General features: G+C 36.8%; 1 protein-coding gene across 1 annotated transcript in view; it reads left to right on the top strand.

Annotated features, from left to right (window-relative positions):
- The window catches only part of LOC139692459 (alkaline phosphatase-like), a gene marked incomplete at its 5' end in the record, with an annotated part of 349,793 nt that overhangs the window by 124,424 nt on the left and 203,437 nt on the right, over positions 1-21,932 (top strand). Inside the window, 4 exons of the mRNA XM_071590674.1 lie at positions 7,949-8,127; positions 10,547-10,754; positions 12,178-12,318; positions 14,325-14,519. Of these exons, the coding sequence (XP_071446775.1) occupies positions 7,949-8,127; positions 10,547-10,754; positions 12,178-12,318; positions 14,325-14,519 (723 nt within the window). The remainder of the gene's footprint in view (positions 1-7,948; positions 8,128-10,546; positions 10,755-12,177; positions 12,319-14,324; positions 14,520-21,932) is intronic.

The following is a 21,932-nucleotide window of genomic DNA, read 5'->3' as shown; positions in this document are numbered from 1 at the left end:
TCTTGAAAAAATGTGATTCAAAGCTCCGTATAATAATGCAAAATTTAATATGCATACTTTTTCTCAGAAATCTCACTTCATGATTAATGTCCCACTGTTAATTCTACAGGGTAATCAACCACCGTAGATTTAAAACACGGTGAAACATATCATTTTATTTCAAGAGCTTATTTTGCCTTTAAAAAAATGGACTACATTTATATGCAGTAAATTCCCATGTACAACACTGAATTTTTGCTCATAAAGTTTTGAAAAGTTATTTTCAATAATCAGATGATTGAAGTGCACTGTAATATCAAACATTGAAATATATGAGGAAGGTTTCCCTGATTTCTGAATTAACTATCATGCGACCCGTCAATTTTAGAATATATTGCCAATATTTTCATTTTTGCTTTCTTTGGGACACGTAAATGAAAATAAATTGATGTTGATTGTTTCTAGAAAAAAACGTGAGAGTAATTCCTCCAATCCCTCCTCTTTATTTTAAGTTGAAGTAGACGCTTCGCATTGGCATATGTCGCAGGGATGGGTAAGGGAGTGGTGTGAGAGAAGTAGAAAGCTGGGGTGGGGTAGGCGACGTATCGCCCCGCACCCCTACTATTGATCCAACGCCACTGATACAACTCTTCCGAGGAAATTCTTACAAAGACGGGAACGTGGCGGAATCTTCCTGGGACAGAGCCCTGGAGCTAAACTTTAGTTCACAGGCTTAGACGTGGTGTCTCTTTGGCTCGCACACATCTTCGTCGTGACGAGAACTTCTCGGGTATTTGGTTCCGGGAAACAAAGTTTAAGCATAAAAGTTATGTCATGATAAGGTTGAAATTCCACAAGTGCGTGAATAGTGAGCGGAAACGCGTTTTTCATTTAAACTTTCTCTGATATTTACTTTTACAGCAGATGGCCTTTCGGCGTAACACAGTTGAGGGATTGTTTTGAGGCAACCACTGATGCTGTTCAGCTTTCACTATATGTCTAGTAGCATACTATATTTTAACCTATTACTCGTATATGCTTGATGCGGAGATTTTTGGACGACTTAACAATTGGTATCCTCCATTTCATATGACTAGTCATTCACCATAATTACTTGCTCCGGTATGTGTTCCGGACATTCTTCATGACTAGAGAAAGAATTCCAAGCGCCAATATAGCAGTAAGTAATTACATTCGTATATATATTTCATAATGAAAGTAATGCGAATAATTTTATTGTGACGCGACTATCCATGGAAGCGTGGTAAAACCGGCCGAAAAATGTGGAGAAGGGTCTGTCCTTCCAAAGCAGCCGCTTGCTAGTTTTATCCGAGCCTTCTGAGTGGGAAGACGTGCCTCCGCGTGAAGTGTATGTTTCGACGGCGCTGGAGCGCCGGCACGGATGGAGCATCCAGCCTCACGTCACATAACCCCAGCCACACGTCTTTCATCGTTACCAAATAACTGGCTCGGAGCACCCAGTGGTCCCCCAGCCCCCTTACAGTCCCGACTTGGCTCCGTCGGACTTTTTCCTCCCCGACTGAAGAGAAATCTGAAAGGAAATAATTTGGAGACGGTGAAAGACATCCTTAAGCATGTTACAACGTTCCTGAGTGACATTCACATCGAGGAGTTTCAGGGTGCCTTCCGGGCGTGGTAAACACGTCTACGCAAGTGAATTCATATGCAGGGGGAGAGTATTTTGAGGACCTTTCAGCATTTCTACTACCACGATCAATAAATCTATTTTTCCCAGAGAATGCGCATTACTTTTATAGTGGTCCCTATATTATATAAATAAATAAATATATATATAGGAACCTTGAATATATATATATATATATGTATTCAAGGTTCCTATATATGACTCTTCCTAAATATGACTTACAATGGTCCCTGCAATTTCTATATATATATATATATATATATATATATATATATATATATATATATATATATATATATTTATTTATTTATTTATTTATTTATTTATTTATTTATTTATTTATTTATATACATACATATTATTAGGTAATCTACCGGTTAATATTAGATTTAGACGGACACAACTACCAAATAAATATTTTTTTCTTGTAACATAATGCAACCCACCATCTTACTCTACAACAGGCCCCTCCTTATCTCTGTGTACTTACTTCCTCCCTTCATTTCGTCCAAAATCCCTATCCTTCTCCTGCCCTTTCTTCGTTTGCATAACATTCTCTCCTCTATCACAGTCTTAAAAATTACACTCGCCTTCCAATTCCATTCTCGCCTCGAAAAGGCAGGAATAGGATAGGGATGCTTGACGAAATGAAGGGAGGAAGGAAATATAAAGAGATGAAGAGGGGCCTGTTGAGTTGTGTTTTGTTGGGAGAAATAAAATATGTTTGGTAGTTAGTCCATCCAAAACCTAACTTAACCGGTAGATTTCCATGTATATATATATATATATATATATATATATATATATATATACAGTAACACATAATATAGAAACACAAAAAAAGAGAACACTCACACGTATTTTCTTGATATTTCGACGGAAACAATCCGTCTTCCTCTGAAGATATAGAAGTATATATATATATATATATATATATATTACACAGTAACAAACAATATAGAAACACAAAAAAAAGATCACTCACACGTTATTTCTTGATAATTTCGACGTAATTCTAATCCGTCTTCATCGGAAGATAGATAAGTAATGACTGCTGGAATAGTAGAGGTGAATGAGTGATCCTTTTTTTGTGTTTCTATATTGTTTGTTACTGTGTAATGTACTATATATATAAATAAATATATATATACATATATTATATACATATGTATATTAATCTGTTTAAATAAAAAATTAAGGCAGTTAATTATAGCTAATTAACAAGTAAGGAAATGTAATGTGATATGCTGGAAAACGAAAAATCCTCTGATATCTAGTGTAGAAGAGAAGTTAAATCACAGTTGGTAGTAACTACGCGAAGCGCTGTTGGTACGGAAAGAAGAATGTCCACTGCAAAAGAATGCAATTAAAACGGATGTGAATCCCCGCTCACCCGTGTTCAAGATAAAAGAAACTTAAAACATCACGGAAAGGGAGCTCGTATTTTGTAGTAATTGGAAACCTTATAGAACTGACGGAGTCAGGATTGGGTCCGGGTGGAGAATGAGAGGTGGGGAATCGGGAAGAATTGAAATTGGAATCCCCTGAAAAGCACCTCATTTTCCTCTTTTATGCTGAGTGGGATAGGGTGGGGATAATGGGACGGGGTGTAAATGTGGAAGGTTGTGGACCCTGCACTGCAAGGTCTTTAGTCGAGGCCTTGGGGTTTGACGCGCGAGGACCTTCATTTGCAAATGAAACACGCTTGAAACTGATTCACCGCCACGTTGATTATTACGGGGAAGGTTTTAGGGAGGAAGGTTTGGTTGAAGCGAATGAGAGGAAGTTAGTCTTTAACTAGTGTGTGGAATGAGGTTCGATTTATATATGAAGGCTGAACTGGTTTAGGGGGCCGTCGAGGTCCGTTCAAAAATAAAGTCAACTCTTCGTGGGAGTATGTTCCAATCAGATGGCAAAGACGAAAGAATCAACTGCCGAATTTACTTAGGAGGTACAGCACGGGCGATGGAAAAAGATTGAAATTAGCCGAGAGATTGATATTAAATATACTTGGCAGAAAATAGATCGAGGAATGAGATTAAAGGGACGGAAGGATGTAAACGGGGAAACTAGACGAAACTGTAAAGTGGCGGTTGTAGTTTGAAAGGAAAACTTTAAAAGGAGTCGTTTAAGTGTTCACACCAGAGAGAGAAATCAGACATGCTTTACATGACATCCTTGTGGACCATAAACAGTCAATTTTAAAACCCGTCACATAATTATAAAATAATTTCGGAACCATTTTTCAGGAAGGGAAAAATCTTATCAAATATTCTCCTAGAATGTGTTAATCACTCGTACTTTTTCTTCCATTAGCTAGAGGAACACCCATCGTTTTATTTATTAGGGGTTTCTGTGTCATATTTTTGTTTCGGTGAAAGCCTCCCACCCAGAAAAGTTTTATTATTTCAGCATCGTTCAAAGGGTTCAAGTTCAGTGAAGCGCCGTAAGTGTGCTCGCAGGTCCAATGACGTGCAAGAAGCTCTCGATTGCTTTTGCTCCGTGAGCAGGAAAAATATCCCACTGGAGTATATATGTTTATGAGTACACAAACTCGCACGCAAACACATGTATATATTTGTAAATATGTGTGGGCGCATACATATATACACATATCTTTTTATACCTGTATATGTTTGTATGGGTGTTTATGTACCCAACCATAAACATATATATGGTTGTGTGTGTAAACTACCGTATAGACATACTAATCCAAGCATACCATATAAATACACATACAAGCATATAATATATTATTGCTTGGTTAATATATTACTTTATTTTGCATTATCTTCTACCCTTCATTTCCATAAACATAAAAAATGAAATTGGAGATACTTAGACCTAAAACCCGCTGTGAGATGTAATTTTATTGATGAGCCTGGAATTTGACGGCATAAAAATGCTATTATTCGTAGTTTTAAGTTATTACTGCTGATTTGTTTAAAACTAATTAAATGGAAGGTTAATACTATAATTGCTCAAATTATCCTTTCACAATACGATGGAATAGTATATGAGAGTCTCCTAAGGGTTCAATGTTTTTTTCAACAGCTTATGATTCCGACTAATTTTCAATTACGGCCTTATATTCTAAATTAAGATATGAATAGGTTCATTCATGTTGCCTTAGAAACGTCTTTCGATCTTAAAATGCTTTCCTCAATAATGGAGTAGGTCTAATATGAAATAAGGTTATTTAATTTTGATAATTTAAGATGTGAATTAGTATTTACATATAGCTAGCATTTTGACGGTTTTACCATTTTCACCGAGAATACATTTTCCACTTGCAGGCCTAAGACGCGATATTTTTTTACCATCGATAATTGGCTCTGACATAGGAGTTGTAAAGAAAGCCTGCGTGAATTCGCATCGTTATAAAAACATGAATCCTTAAGTAGCAGTTCCGAAGCCAGTGTGTTTCTACCCCGGTTGGTAATATCAGTAAACGACGAGGAAAATGTTTCTTCCGTGGTTGGAATTTTTGTTCCGCCGAGAAAAAATATTCCCCTTACTTAAGAAATGCAACGATGAGAGCATGTGCCTTTTTGTAACGCCCCTGTTGCTTTTTTTTACGCGGCCGTTTGTAACAGCTTTCCGATCATTTGTTCTTGTTTTGTGACCTTTTTCGGGAAGCATCTGATGAGTGCTACACGAGCGGGAAAACGACTCTCTTTTTTTCCCTAAATGGCTCGGGGAAATACGGCGATTGCGATGTCTCTTGCAAAACTTATGCCAAAGCCAATGAATGAAATGCCCCCAGGGGGGAGCAGCGCGGGAGTTGAGGAGTGTCCAGCGCGTTGCCGTTTCGTTCCTCATTTTTTTTGCGTCCATCTGAATTTAGTGTTCAAAAGAAGTATTTGATGTCCTTAATACTGTTTCCCCCACGAACACATTAATTTCAATTGGAATGTCTCTATATTTGCTCTCCTTTATTTCGTTGGTTGACAGCATTCCATGCCGATTGATGAAATGAAGTAGATGAAAACTAAATTTTTTTTACAAATACGTCATTTTCTGTCATGTTTCTTGATGAAAATTTCATAGCCATCAATGTTTAGTCAATATTTTCTGAAGTGTTTTTATCCATTACCATTAAAATATTTCAATTTCCTTACACATACCGGCTTTTCAATTTCAAATGGCTTAAAGCTCACCCGCTGTCTCGGATGAAATGGCTATGAGGTTAATTGAACGCTTTCAAAAACACTGACTGTGGTTTTTTATCTCTTATGTCTTTGATGATTTTGTTCTCAGTCTTACCGTGGATTTCTGCTTATGACTTTCAGCTTGATTTGTCTTTAAGAATATATCGCCAACTTAAAGCTCTGATTTTTAAGCTGCAAATTAACTTTCTATGATTTTTTTAAACAAAGGCAATTTTACAGCAATATGGGCTGCAAAATATGATCTAAATGTGTTTTCCTAAAATTTATTAATATTGAATCCAAAATATCTGTGGGAATAAGCACTATTGTTAAAAAGTATTTTCAGGATACAATAAAGTCTTGGAGTGCTAAGCTTGGACTGCTTTTCAATTCTAAATTTTAATTTAATATGGGAAGTTTTTCTGCTTCGAATGCGAGTTCTCCATTTCAGCTTGTCAGAAGAGTCAATTATTGGAGAAGGAGCAATATATCCATACAGTCCCATTGATATTTTATTAGTTTACTCTGGTCTACTTAAAAAACAATTTCGAATGTTTTGATCGACTTCTCCACTAAATGGTGTCTCAGTATTAATGTTTTGCAGTGACAATCTCTCTCGTCCTCGTCAATTTCGTCCGCGGAGCCATATGCTCTACAAGAGCCGTTTGAATCCTCTCCCTCGCATAGGAAAACTCGTGGCTGAATTAATTAATTTGTCCCCGGAGATGGACTTGTCCGACTCCTTTCCAGGGCAAAGCACGGACATTTTGCCCCAACCTCGCATAATTATTATGCAAATGGGCGCCATAATAGTAACCTACAATAACAGGTTTAGCTCTGAAATGCGACTTTGTTTTCGAAATAGATTAAGCAAATTACCATGTTGGGTTTAGTACTAGTTCCCAACAAAGTCGCTTTTCGTCGAGCGTAATTTGAAGCCTTCAAAAATTATTTTGCACAATGGTCATTGCAAATTTTGCCATTAAAGGACTCTTTTTATATCTAGTTACAGTCAGTGGCTGAGTTCTAAGTCAATAGAGGAGCTAGAGGAGAAACGTAACGAGCAGTAAAAAACAACTCCTATATAACATAAAAAAAGGATTGCATATGAAGTTAACAATGAATTTGTTGGTGGATATATTTTTCTAATAATTGCTTTAAATGGGATGCAACTGACGGTATTAAGGTGTGGTTGGATAGTCACATTTCCCAGGTAAATCATTGTTAAAGGACACAGCAAAAACTCAATGTCTTATTTTGGCCTGTACTTACAAAAGCGTGGAAGCTTAACCCCTCATCGTCAATCGCTTAACTTTTAACGTTATCATTTTAACTTTTGACTATTCAGCTTCTCCACGTTCTAATTTTACTCATTCATTATTTTCGAAGAAAATCACAACTGAGGTTCATTTTCTCCTCTTAGAGATGTACTAGATTTTATTTAGGTATGGAGAATTAATAAATTGGTCTTTTCTCGGTCCGGAAGTTCTTTTTATCTCCCCAGTAGCAAATCGTGCCATGGTAAACATAGAAACATAAAGAGTGATTCCATGAAAAACTGCTAAAATAATTTGATTTTCAGATTAAGTGAGAGAGTCTACTTGTCTGATAAAAAAGGAAATAAAAACTTCTTGTGAACATTCAGTAAAATTTAACACAACAGGTACTTCATTTCAAACTGCATGAGAAAAGCATGCATAATTAATTGCACCCTTTACCTTTCGCCGACTCCTCATTTCCCCACTCCTTCCGCAGCGTCATTTTCCACTCGCTCACCTTCATCCCCAGAGACCCCCCAATTTACTCTTTTCTAACTTGTCTGTACTTTTGACTCTTCTGTTCCACACCACGATGAACACTGCGTTACACACATCTTAATACTTTCCAACGCATGGTCTCCCTCTAGTATTCGGCTCGAATAATGTTAAGGGTGAGAGGATCTCTCTCGAACTTTCATGAAATAAATTGCACTCAAATTTCTATATTTTATGGATCTTGTTAATAGGGTTAACCCCTTAAGGGTAGTATCAACTTGCGTACTAATTCAATGAGCGATTATATCTGTATTTTGTATAGGTTATTCTACATGTTTTATCATTTACTTTTCAAAACTTGAATTCAATATTCTTCTTCTCTCTTCCTGACCGGATAGGCAAGGCGACTGGAATCGTGACAACGACGCGCGTGACACATGGTACGCCGGCCGCCCTCTACGGTCATGCGGCCAGCAGGTACTGGGAGGACGACGGTAAGGTTCCCCCTAAGGCGCGGAACGCATGCAAGGACATCGCCCGTCAACTGGTTGAGGACGACCCGGGGCGGCACATCAACGTGAGTTATGGATGGATTTCATCACTGCGCGGTCGATCTATTCCATGATTAATAGCGCGCGCAACTAGCTTTGTGCACCGATAACCACGTTAGATTCCGCATTCGAGAGTTTTTAATCTGAATTTTCATTCCCTTAATTCTGACTCTATCAAGATAGTTCAGTCGATGCGTTTGAAAAATTATGGAAATCAAACCATCATATCTAGTGGTATAATTCAGTTCAAATTTATGATAGGCATAGTATGAAATATTTTGTTACTCATAAAAGAGTTATTCTTTTATACATACTGTCTTATTGATTTTCATGCAAACCTTGGCATTGTACGGATATGTTTGCTTTCACGTAAAACCGATAAAGGGTCGTAAATTTACTCTTATTCATCTTTTTTCACATCAACAACATTTTAATTGAAAACACAGACATTTAAATCAAGAATAACTGTGCCTGCATCATATAAATAGATTTTTTGGCATAAAATCCATTATGGGGTGTTCATTCAAACTTTTTTGTTATTATTTGCTTTCTAAAAAGATGTTAATAAGAAATTTTAAGCATGTAAATTAAGACGTGATCGCATGTTACTCGAAAGATAATTTTGTAGAAATATAGCAGTTCAAATATGGGTTATTGTACATAGTAACTCAGTTATATTTGGGATGAAACAAATTATGATCAATCAGTCTATTTGCGTGAGTCCCACATTATAGTTGCTCATGAAAGATAGTAATATACTCAAAGTAATCTCAAAAATATTTCCTTTTTTAAGAGACGAATATAAAAAATGTTATGAGCTTAATACTTTTGATGTATGACAGCAATGGGACAACGTTAAGGAGGAAAATGAAACATCTGAAATCTTGAGAATTGTTGTCTAAGAAAGTGAAAATAGAAAAAAGTTGAAAAGAAAAACGTTCTTTTTTCCAATTTTTCCTAGAAACATTTTTTTCCAAAGTTTATAATAATAAATTCAAGTCAATGGCTTTTCTCTTCTTCACTTCGTTTTCATAGATCATTTCAGAGCAAATTTATATTTTTTTATTTTAACAATAATTATGCATAAATTTAGCAAACATTGGAAAAATATAGTGCACGCAATATTTTATCTGTTATCACATGAGAATTACAGCATATTCATATTGACGAGGATATTATGACAAGGCCGGTTTAGTAGGTGACGCACCCGTGGATACATGCTATCCGCATTACACGAAAACATGACAGACGGTATCAACTGATATTCAGGCGTTAACCTCACGTTGCTGAAAGCTCCATTTACATGGATGACTTCAGGTGACGGCACATTAATCCCTGTGAGTAGATCGAGTGTATTGCCGCTGACTAGAAGGGCCCAGCGTCAAATCCAGATGATTTTTCCATGTATCCATAAGTAAACTGACGCTATTTAGTGTTTAAAATACTAGAACCTGCCGAAGAAACTGAGATATGATCGCTCAAACCTCTGTTGTGCGGTTCATTAATTGAACATAAGTCATTAGTTAGAAGAGCAAACAATACACAAATCGGTCATAGAACACGCTACTTAACTTTTAGCGTCATAGTTATTGAAAATATTTCAAGTAACAAGACTTTTCTACGCAATATGGTACTTTTTAGTATGCACAAGAGATTCTTTGATAAACTGGGTGCTAATCACTACTAATATCTCTTGGCAATCCTCCCTGTACATGTAAAGTTTTACTCAATTGAAGAAGATATCGATAATTTCATGTTTTCAAAAATCGATGGAATGATAAACAGCGTAAATCTGCCGATTTTTCCTAATATTTTCATATTTCGATAGCTTATTTCTTGACCGTTTTTGTCAAACCTATGCTGTCAGATACTTTCACGAATTCCAAAATGGGAGTTTCAATCTTGAATTTGTTAACAGTAATTCACACACTTCAACTTTAATTTTGAGGGTATAGAGGCTATTCCAATTTTTTTTATAAGACTCATTAGTGCAATAGTAGATAATGGAATAAATATAATGCTCCCCAGAAGGCAATTCACAATTAAGTGGGTATAGCATAACATATATTTTCTTAATGTTAATTAATGGCGGATCGACTAAAATCAGTTCTGCTGAGGATTTTAATCTAATATAAGCAGATATCAAGAGAATAATACTCGTATCAAGAGAAGGGAGGTCTCATAAGGAATATAATTATTTCGTTAATGTGAATCGTTCTATTAAATTCAATTGCATTGGCTTGTGGGTTATTTATATTTATTATTCCATGACGATCAAATATGTATCTAAAGTGAAAATTTCTCGACGAATTTTTTTAGAACAGCCATTGTGTATCATATGTCATGAAAAAGATAGCTTGTGGAATTGTTTTCGACTTTGGTCCTCACTTTGAGGCAACCCTTTAAGTTATCAAGAAAGCCTTCAAACTTTTAACTTCTTTGCAGGTTGTACTAGGTGGTGGTCGGCGTCACTTCCTGCCGAAAGTGGCTCACGATCCGGAGTCGGAAAACGAAGAAGGGCGGAGACTTGACGGTCGAAACCTTGTGGAAGACTGGTTGCGTGACAAGAAGAACCGCGGATTAAGGGGTCACTACGTGTGGAACAAGGGACAATTCGAAGCCGTTAACCCAAAATACATCGACCACTTATTGGGTGAGTAGAAATGGAAGCCTTTCAATGCATTGAATTCCTTTAATGTGGATGCATAGGGGGTGTAAAAGTAGAAGTTGCTTCAACTGGTATTCATTGAAATGAGGCAGCTGGAGGCGATCAAAGTAATCACCCTTAGAATTATTTTCAGTCACTTCGAAAGAATCCTGTAAGAAGAATTGTTAAGATGCAAGAATTTCAATCGATTACGGCTACTAGATGAAAGTTTTTCGATAATTTCGTTTGATCAACCAACAGTATGAACTTAAGTTACTCTGCCGTACGCCAGTTGCTCTGTGCTAGTCTTTCAGCAGTGCCTTTAATCCTTGACAGAGCTCAAGAAACTTTATGCATTAGCAAATGTCCAATGTAATTAATCTGAAATGTCGATAATTCTATCGATATGTGAAACTATCAAGATTGCCACTACGTCCATATTTTTAAATCTCTAGTAAAATTTTGCAAAGTTAATGAAATATTTTCAAAACTCATTTATCTATAGAAATTTTCCTGGCCTTTATTATTGATTGCAACTTTTAAATATTATTTTATATCGATCGAACTTGATAAAATTTCTGCAATCTGACTTTAAAATCTATTAAATATATTCAATATTGCATATTTCTGCATTCCATGATTGTTTGGATGATATACTATATATTGTCTTAAATAATTTGCTTCGCCAGGATTTTTAACATAATTCTAACCTTTGCAACACTAATTGAGTATATGAATAATCCACATTCCTAAATGTTCACTAATGTGTGAATATGTGAGGTATTGATAGAAAACAATATTTCAAGGCCATAAATTTTGCGCGTGAATAAATGATAAAGATTGAACACAAAACATTCCCATGATAATTCTATTATATTTCTGAAATGATGTACAGCAGTGCACATATAATTCTTATAATTTTTACTCAACTTCAAATATATAATCCTTAGTGCAATTATATGAATGCACCTTTGCTTATTTTGAGAAAATTAATTTTTCTGTTATCAAATGTAATTTCTATGAGATTTAAAGGTAATAATTTAGTGAATTACATTGATAAAACGGTTTTAATGTTCGACAGTGTACAGTCCGCATACGGGCAATGAGTTTTATAATACGTGAGTATTCCAAAATTCGGCACTACTAGGAAAAATTTTGAAAAGCCATGATTTTACATTGATTCCAAATTTTACTTAAGTACATGAAAAATATTTAATGTTTTTATTCTTGTCACCTGGTATATCATTCTTTGTCTTCCCATTCTCAAGGAAATTAGTGCGTGAGGATATACTTCGGTGCATGTTTTCAGTTTTTCTTACAAATTTTATTTCATTCATTCTGTTGGATTACCACATTGAAATAGAATAAAACTTAATTTAAAAATAATTCTATTAGTCAATATCAGAGTTTTTTCAATGTTTTATTCCAGGTTTGTTCGCCTATTCGCATATGGACTTCGAGGCCGACCGCGACAAGACCTCGGATGGTGACCCATCTTTAGCTGAGATGACAAAGAAGGCGATTCAAATCTTGCAAAAAAACCCGCACGGTTTCTTTCTATTCGTCGAAGGTGAGCTCTCATAGTTATAATTTCTACCGATAAAATAGTTTATCTTGTAATTTTCTTTAAATCTCCCAATCACTTTAATATCACGGAAAAACTTTTCCCAATAGTCTCCGCAAAGTCTATCAGAGGTATTATTAAAATGTGTCACCAGTTAGCAGTACATAAACTCATCCTTGCCATTTAAAAGTTCATAGTACTGTTGGTATTTTCTCTGGCGCAAATTTTTTAACCAATAAAAAAATCAAATATTTCAAAAATACGATTTTCAGTCAGTGAAGCCATTGCTATTTTTTGTTGTTGTTTTACTTTTCAAATTGCTTTAAACCCACGTGTGACGTCTCATTTTGTCAAAGTTCTATAAAAGTATAATTCGAAAAAATACAGTCATAGCCGCGGGACCTCAATTACGATAGTTCACCTTCCGCGACTCTTTTTACAATCAACGATGTGATTTGAAAACCTGTGGGCAGTCGAGGCTCCGCGACTTTCGGTCCCGTCTGAGGCAATCAGCTTCATCTCAAATGAACCTAATGAAATGGTTTAATCGACCGAAAATATTCTTCAAAGTTTTTACTTTAGCATCCTGCGGAATCGTTTAGAACCCCCAGCGTCTATTAGATGTTGTTCGTGGGAGCCGTAACTTACTAGCTTTAACTCAGGGGATGTGGAGTGCTGTTACATTTCTTTTACCTTAAAAATCTATCGGAGTTTAAAAAACAAGGTGAAAAAAATTAGGTCGCGTGAAAAGCCCGTTGCCTTCGTAAGTCGGAAGTGCGTTGAATTTACGGCCCTGCGGTAATTCGCCTTAGTGCCCTCCCCTCCGCAGGTTCGTTGCCAAGAGCGAGTCCAGTCAGTCCCGCGGGATGAAGGTTGGGGGGGGGGGGGGGGGGTTAGAGGACTAATTCAAGTCGAACGAGCTGCGTTCATTGCTTTTTCCGCGACTTTCTGGAGGGTCATTTTTACGAAGATGCCCACCTCTAATCGCTACGTCCCTTTCTCGGCATGAAAATATATGTACATCGCTAGTTCAAAAAGTTTTCTTGACAGTAATGTTTCTTTCTTGAATCATTGCTTTTTGAAAACGTATCCGTTTATTTCTTATGGCCCGTCGTTCTCTTGGTGGATAGGAGAAGCAACAGAAGCAAAGCTGCTTTCAGAATTTTTCGCGCCAAGATAAATGACGGTATATGTGTGACTGTCTCTTAAAGAATACCCCCGAAAGCTACTTTAAAGCAAAATACGATTGAATTTAAGATTTAATTTAGGAGAACCCGAATAATTTATCAGTTACTGGAGAAAAAACATTCGGGCTAGACGCTTTACTAACTAAGTGTTCTTTATTTCATTCCCTACAAACGTTCTTTCTTTGCGACGTGTATAATCATTCAAAAACTTAATTTCTACATATCTGGCCTTAATTTATTAATATTTAAATTATTATGCACAAATCTCTTCCTAATGAGTAGCCTGAGGGTCAAAATTAGCTTTACAATCGATAGATCCTGTAAGTGTGCTTGTCCTTCTACTGTTAAGGAGGTAACAAAGCAACACTATCATGTGCATCTAAATCAAAGTTACAAACGTCCATTTGTGAGAAATGCCATTAACTGGAAGTGAAAAGAGGTGAGAAAAATAGGTTACAAAAAATATCTGAAAGAAACGTCTAAATCAATAACCTTTGCCGGTACAAATAAACTGAAGTGGATCACGCCTGTGCGTCCACGCATGGGACGGCCTCCCCAAAACATTTCGTTTCCACATCCATTTCCTTTTAAGGGAAGGGCCTTCGACCATGATTTTCGGACGCATACGTGATCAAACGCTGAATAAATTCGAACTCCTCCCCTCCCTTGGGGCTTAGGTGTTCAACGATGGAACGAGAGAGAGCTGACCTCGTAAAAATCAAAGAACTACGTTCGTGTGTGTGTGCGTGTGTGTGTGCGAATGTGCGTGTGTGTGTGTACCTTGTGGGCAATGCATTTGGATTCCTCTCTCTCCCTGTATCCCAGGGGGGCGGATAGACCACGCCCACCACTACAACAACGCATACCGTGCGCTGGAGGAGACGCTGGCTTTGGAGGCGGCCCTGGAGGCTGCCCTGCCTCTCCTCGACCCCGAGAGGACGCTCGTGGTACTCACGGCCGACCACTCACACGTGTTGACGCTGGGAGGGACGGCCACCAAGCGGGGGAATCCCATTCTAGGTCAGATACCGCTCTCTTTTCTATATCTCTTCGTCTCTCTATAACGCTTCTTCTCCCTCCCCCCTTCAAAGTCCACACCATTCTTTCCCTCCCATCTTTCCCTTTCTGCCCCTCGTTCTCTTCCGTTTGACATGGCGGCCAATGCGGATGCTGAGGTCATTCATCATCCTCTTCGAAGCCTTCTGGGCGAGGCTATTTGTTTTTGTTTTCGCCTGGGGTCCCGGGGTTTTATTCCGTACTCTCCGCACTATGGACTTTCGTGCTGGAGACAGATAAGTGCCATCTAACGAGTTTAATCACGGCCATGACCAATCCGTGTTGTCATTTTGTTTCTTTGAGTGACCTTTGACCGCGATCTTTCACTGAAAAAGTGCCAGAGGAGAAGCTTTGTTAATTTTTGGCATCATCATTTCGTTAAGCTTCAGTGGTAGTTTATTTCCATAACCGTTCTCTGTAGTACTCTTGCGAAGTAATGTTCTCCCCCAGAGAACGTAAATTTCCAACTTAAAATCGTCTCGAAAATAAATATAGAGCTTAATTCACGTGAACCTCATCTGAACCCAACGAATGTCTTATCCAAAATGTTGATAACTCTGTACTTCATTACGCTTTACAATTTTTTCGTGGTGACAATCTAATCCATCGAACTCCTACTTTACTCGTCGTAAAGTAGTTCATTATTATATAACATTAGTGAACTAATTCCGTTACGCACAGTTTCAATGAAAACTTCATGAACTAAAGTAGCGATTGGTAATATCGTGAGACTAAAACGAAAATTAAAATAGGTGTAAAATGAAACTTATGCAAAAAAGCAATATATTTTGTAATCCCAACTCGTTTTGATCAAATATTTTTTGTTTCTTATAAATACTATTACTTATTGGAGATCTTTGAAAGTATTGAAAACCCTTCGTTTCCCACTTCATCGCGCCGTCTCCACTTTGATTTGAAATTTTGATGCGTTTAATTTTTTTTGGTTCAGAATACTTTGATCAGATTGGCATAGACAGCTCCTCGACCAAACCTCTCTCTTCCAAGTGTCATGTCTCAGTCTCATAATATCTCCTTCTCTCTCATCAGGTATGCTTTGTTTCCAGAACACGTATTTGAAATACTATTTTAGAAAGAAGCACAAAATAATTAAAACATAGGAAAACAGTTGTGGTTCTTAAAATTACATAAGCCGTGAAATACTGAATTTGATAAGAGTAAATAATAAATAAGAATTTTATGATCTCATTAAAAGCTCATTTGTACAACGAAACAGGGTTTCCTCCGTAAGAAAACCTGAAATCTGATTGATATATTTTATTGATATTCATTGATTACTGCAATATTTTACCAGCCAAAGAAGAAAATTACACATGCACTCGTATTTGTGAAATATTTTATGTGATTATGCTGTAATTATTGTTAGATTTGTTTTCGAATTTAACCATTTCTACATTTTATTGCTCTAGCTTTAATCTTCGAAAATATTTAATGTAGATTTACATCATCCGTATACCTTTATATAAGTATTAAACAAATGAATTATCGTGAAATTAATTTAATTGGTACCAATACTATTTTGTTACTCGTATGTATTGTAGAAGCATGATGGTATCAGAATTTTATTATAATTAGAGTGTGGTTCTTTTTTTGAAGAATCAAACCGTTTTCTAAAGTTCCGCATGAAGATATGTAAATTCTTGTGTGCTTTTTGGTTTTTGCACAGTGCACAAATGACGTTTTTCGTTGTTCTGTTGGCAATATTGATATTTCATTGGTGTGGTTCTAGGCACTAACATTATATTAGGTAAATGAAAGGCGCAATTGATAAATGATAGAAAGGAATGAATTTAAAATGAACATAGATTAAATCTGGAATCAAAGTACTTTTACACTAGTCTTTGTATTGTCTTTGAATTTTTCATTGCAGTCCAAAATTGATGCTGTATCTATTGCTTTCCATAGCTATGTACTCATCAATTTAAATAGGTCAAAAGCGCAAAGTGACTTCGTTGTTTACGTTTGCGACCGATACTAATTATTCATGCTGTGGATTATCGTTGGAAACCTTATTCTCTATTACCTCGCTGATCAAATATCATCTCCAACAACACATTGTAACAATAATGTCAAAGCTTTGTCAGTTCTAGCTATTTGAAACACTTAATGGAGTAAAAAAATAATAATAATAAAGTAAAAATAAATAATAAATATGTCCTTTAACGTCTTTGTAAATTTCTATGCGAGTGAGTAATTAGAGAAGTAAAAAGAAAGAGTTTCGATGAGAAGTCAGATCAGTAATAGTCTAATTCTTTAGTACAAACCAAACAATATCTTCCTGAAAACTAATTACACATGGTTTGATCTTTTTTTCATTACAAATATATTTTGATCAGGTTGGAAATCAGTATGTTTGAATGATTTCTCCTCTGCATTGAAAGGAAAAAAGACATTTGTGGCTGAAAATAGCTCTAAAGGTGGATTAACTGCGTCCTCATTCAGAATGTAATCACTGGCCTAATTTTTCCAGTAGTCAAATAGTTCATTTTTACAGCTGTTGTCTATTTGTAAAGCTTGAAAGTTCTTTGGCTATTTAATGAAAATCCGTAATTTTGGAGAACTCTGTCCTGTGCACCCAAAAGCTGACGGTTTAGGCTTTCTGCTCTCAGTGAGGCACTTACAGATGCTTAATTTTGGACCCAGCCAATTCCCCTTTTCGATTTTTCAACGTGTTTGCTATGGGCGGCGACTCATTGATGTTTCATTTCAAGCGCAGCCTCGCCTTTAATGAGCCCCGAGCACTTCTGCACACGAAGCGGCTAGTACTCTTATTTTAAATTCAAAACGAATGGGCGAGGTAGGGGAGAGAGCTTTGGATCCCTTAATTATGGCCGAGGGCCTAAGGGTTGTTTTCTTGCCATTGGTTATTGGCCCAACTTCCGCTTGTTTCGTTCTTTGCGTCGAGCCATTGGAGCTTTTTTGAAGTTGCAAGTCACCCTGCTGCACTCGCTCTTTTGGCTTCCATGATGGCGTTTCTATTCAAGTTGGTCCTTTTATTCGGCCGTTTTTCATCATATACAAAGGCTATTTAAGGTTAATTTCCCTACGGCGTCCCATGTCTTCGTACAAAACTCAATATACTGATAATTGTATCTGTGGATGAGAGTGTTGCCTTAGACACATTATTACGGTGTCTAAAATACTTTTCAGGCGAAATAATAAATTTAAAATTAGCTTCCTTTGTTTCCATATTGACCGTTAATATCTTCAATTTGAAGTGAACCTCGAAAAAATATTTTTGAAGGACAATGAAACGGGATCGTATCTTGGAACTCTTAGGCGTAGTGCACTCAATAGGAATTCTCAGGCACAATTCTTCATTTAAGATAATACCTCGGCATACCATCTACCTAATCATTGTAATGATTGATTAAATAAAAAAATGTTCTGTCATGAAAAGGTATTTGTATAGATTACACATAAAATTACTCCACTAGGTGTAATAAGCTGGCTATAAGCATCTGATGGGTGAGATTTTAACTTGCCCTTCCATCCTTCAGAGTAATGCCATATTGCCTGTTGCACCAAATACATTTGCCACCCGCGAGTGAGATCCGAAAGTGTACCTGCTCATTTACTCTTGGTCTATTATGTATTGTGCAACGTATAAGTTATGTCAATTCAGTAATTGTCTCTATAAACAATCGGTTCGAATGAATCGTTATGCTCGTTATGTGGTGCGCCTTTATTATCTTGATATATAAGTATTTCGTATTCTAAATCGACGGTCTCTCAAAACTTTAGTGTCTATTGCCACTAATAATATCCATACCCACTAAGCAGTTGATTTAGGGTATTCAGGGCTTTTATTTGTGGCTAACGGATCTATTCATCACAGGCAGAAATCAGATTGTGGAAACAGTATTTATATGAATTTAAGATTTCATAGTCATAACTACGAATATGATAAACTGTTAATTCACGCTGAATTTCTAAATTTTTCTGAAGGCTTCATATTTCAGAAACCTTTGTCTTTTATCAAAGTATGTACTTTTAGTCCACTAGTCTCTCAATAGATCATTAAACGCAGTGGAATTGTGTGTAATTCAGCTATCCAAATGAACTCAAGCGCACCATTTCTTTGTTTTTGCTCCTCAGGTAGTTAACAAATATTTCCTATTTCAACTGACAATAGGTACGCTTTATTGTGAGTCAGCTGCGGAAAGATTAACAGAGCATGTTTTGAAACATGGAAACTATCCCAGCTGCAAAAGGCACGGCTACGACTTACGAGTTCGCGGAGCAAGGAACAATTTCCTGGAATCGGGATGGGTTGGCATATATATGTAAGTCTCTAGGTTTCTGTTCCCTTTCTTCCATAATCAATACTTATCTTCCGCGGAGTTCTTCCTTTGTTTTCCACCTGGTTATTTTATCCCAAGTAGAGAGCGTCTGGGCGTCTGAGTTTACCATGAATGCAGAGACTGCTCATTAATATGGCAAGAGTTATACGAAAGATTTTAAATCATGTTCAAATCTAATATTCTTGAATTCCGCCGTAAAAGACGGGCATAGTGAATCTGAAAGAAAAAATCTCGCGTATTGCATTATGAGTGGCATTTGAGGAAATCATCTGAATAAATTTGTTCCTTGATTAAATTGAAAGCGTTATAACATTAAATTATCTGGTCTACTCTTAATTGAACACAATGTCGGTGAGTAAATCAGGGTAGTAATCATTCAAGAATCGCTGCCACAAAAAAACCTTTTTCCGTATATGTTTAATGTTGAATTGCATAGCAGTGATGAAGCATTGAGGCACCAACGCCAGAAATTATTCTTGGCCTAAAGTATATAGATAGCGTTAACCCTCGTATCGTACATAGTCTAGAATTGTGTGAAATTGGGAGCATATGAAAAGTCTATAATAGATATATATTTTTGTAAGAATGAAAAGAGACGTTTAAGGTGCGATATGGTGAAATATTAGAATTAATTAAGAATTGGCAATTTTTAATTAATTTGTAAGAATGGTTTACACTTCACCTAAGTGCCACACACACTATGAGTTGAGGAATGGGGCATTTTTAGTAGAGTTTTGCAAGTCAAATAAAAAATGTTTTGCAATTATTATAAAAAGTTATCCGTATGTATACGCCTTTGATAAATCCACCAATGCTTTGATATGCCTCCCTCTTCCGGTCATCCCATGGTAATAGAGACCAACAGACACGAGCCACTCTGACGAGGAAATTTAGGGAAAAACTCCAAGAATTTTGAGTTAAAACCACTTCAATGATGCGTAAGACCCAGCATTATTTTAAAGGTAACTTGTTTGGTGAATACTTCAAGGAAAACTCGCAAATATTGAGTCCTACGTTGGAGAAATTCAGGGGAGGGGGTCAGTACACATTCTCTGAAGGGAGCAAATGGTGAAGTTGCAAGTGAAGGTGTAAATCCGGCAATTGTGCTATATCAATATTATTAAAGGGTCAACTGAAACAATAAAAATAAAGCCCTATCATCATATGTAGAACTTAGCTACCTTTTGTTGGACAATAATTTCACAGAAAGCAGAGTGAAACAGCTTCAAAGCGCGAAGAAAAATGAAACCCTGGACCAGGAAAAAAAACCCTGCTAGTATCCTGGAGGGCATTTCCAATGAAGTTGCACCTTACTTACATAGCTTTTTCTCATAATCCGTGAATGAAGGATCAATCCTTGCGGGCTGTCATTTGGCTCTCATTATAACAATCTACAAAAGCAGCGATCGTGAGGATCCGAGAAATTGCAGGGAAATATTCCCAGCCTTGATATGCTGCAAACTCTAAGAACATATATAAGGTAATAACTTGATCATTTTCCTTGAAATTAGAGGTATGCTTTGATTTATCAACAAAAAGATAAAGAAGGAGTAGATTACACGAATCATAGCTGGGTCTTTTCGTATGCGGCATTCTATAATCAGGAGAACAGAATACTCAATTGCTCAATCCGGTGCTCTTCCGCCAGACTTCAAGAAAACTTTCTACAAGGTCCTGTAAAAATTATTATTAGGTAAACGAGTGCATAACGGTAGTAACAAGAAGTAAAGTAGCAGATGAGGAAATCCCTATTTCTTCGCAAATAAAAGGCAGTAGTAGATGGCATGAGACCAGAAGAGGTAGTTTTAATATATGGCGTGCCTCAGAAAAATGTTATAGGTCCCCTACTTTCCCTAATCTTTGTCAACAATATAATCATCTTCGTGAAGAGTAGCATAAGGTGATTTGGAGACGACACGATGGTGGCCAGTAGAGAGGTGAAGCCCCTAGTCGATCACGGACTGCTTTCTTACGGTTTAGAAAGTATTTCAAATCGGTGCATGAAATGGAGCTTAAAATTAAATCTTAAAAAAGTACAGAGGTAAATTTTTTGAGAAGAAGAAATGCGATAATCCGAATGCAAAACAGATCAGGTCAAAATGCAATAATCGTATTAAGTAAGGTACTTTGGCGTCACTTTCGCGATAAAAGCCTTATGGAGTGAAGACTTAATGACGATTTGTGGAGCGGCTTTAAAGAAGCGTGATTCATTCGACGATTTGTAGGAAAATGTAATGAGAACTGAAGGAGTTACTAGACACTGATGAAGCCGTACTTTGAATACATGGAAAGTATTTGGAACACGTCGGAAAAAGATCCGATGAATGAGAAAATTAAGTTGTAAAAAAAGAGTGGCTAGGCGAGACGAAGATAGGAAGCGAATATAAGGCTATCAGAAAGGTACAGGGCACTCGATTTAACTTACGATACCGAAATATTTATGAAATACTCTTCGTATTGGTTCATTCTGATTAAATAAGGGGGGTACCTATATATTACAGCAGAAATATAAGAAGGGACTCTTTCTTTCCTCGTATGATCCGCGATCACAACAAGAAATGATAAACGAAAAAAACTGCGGCTTATAAGCCCATCTGATAACCAGTAACTTCAAACATTTAGTTATTTAGTTCCTAAAACCTAGTGACCCCTACCACATGCATCACTGCGTTTTGCAGGGTACGTCTTAGATGTACTCGTAGATGAAGAATAAGTCCCTGCTGTAAAGCATATCCCTCTATTCTCTCCTCTCTTTCACTTCCAATTTCCAACCCCTCAAACCTTCACGCTAGGAGCTAAATCCGCTCCAAAACCTAGTGTGCCTTGAAACATTTGCCTTCCTTCTCACTTGCATCCTTTGCCCCTTTTTCTATATTGGTTGAATCTACATCTGCGTGGTATTCTGCAAAGTATCCACTAGAGTATGGCTGGGGGATAATGAACAATCCCTCTTTCCTCTCGTATAAATAAACACCACCAAAACCGCATTCCGGTACACTCTTCCAGTCGCGATGCCTTCCGCTTCCCTTATCCTGACGTTTGACAACTGCCATTC

Source organism: Hetaerina americana, unplaced genomic scaffold (assembly GCF_022747635.1).
Source record: "Hetaerina americana unplaced genomic scaffold, ioHetAmer1.1.p SCAF_4, whole genome shotgun sequence".
NCBI lineage: Eukaryota > Metazoa > Arthropoda > Insecta > Odonata > Calopterygidae > Hetaerina > Hetaerina americana.
The sequence above is the reverse complement of the archived record's forward strand: the minus strand, read 5'-3'. Positions and strand labels throughout refer to the sequence as shown.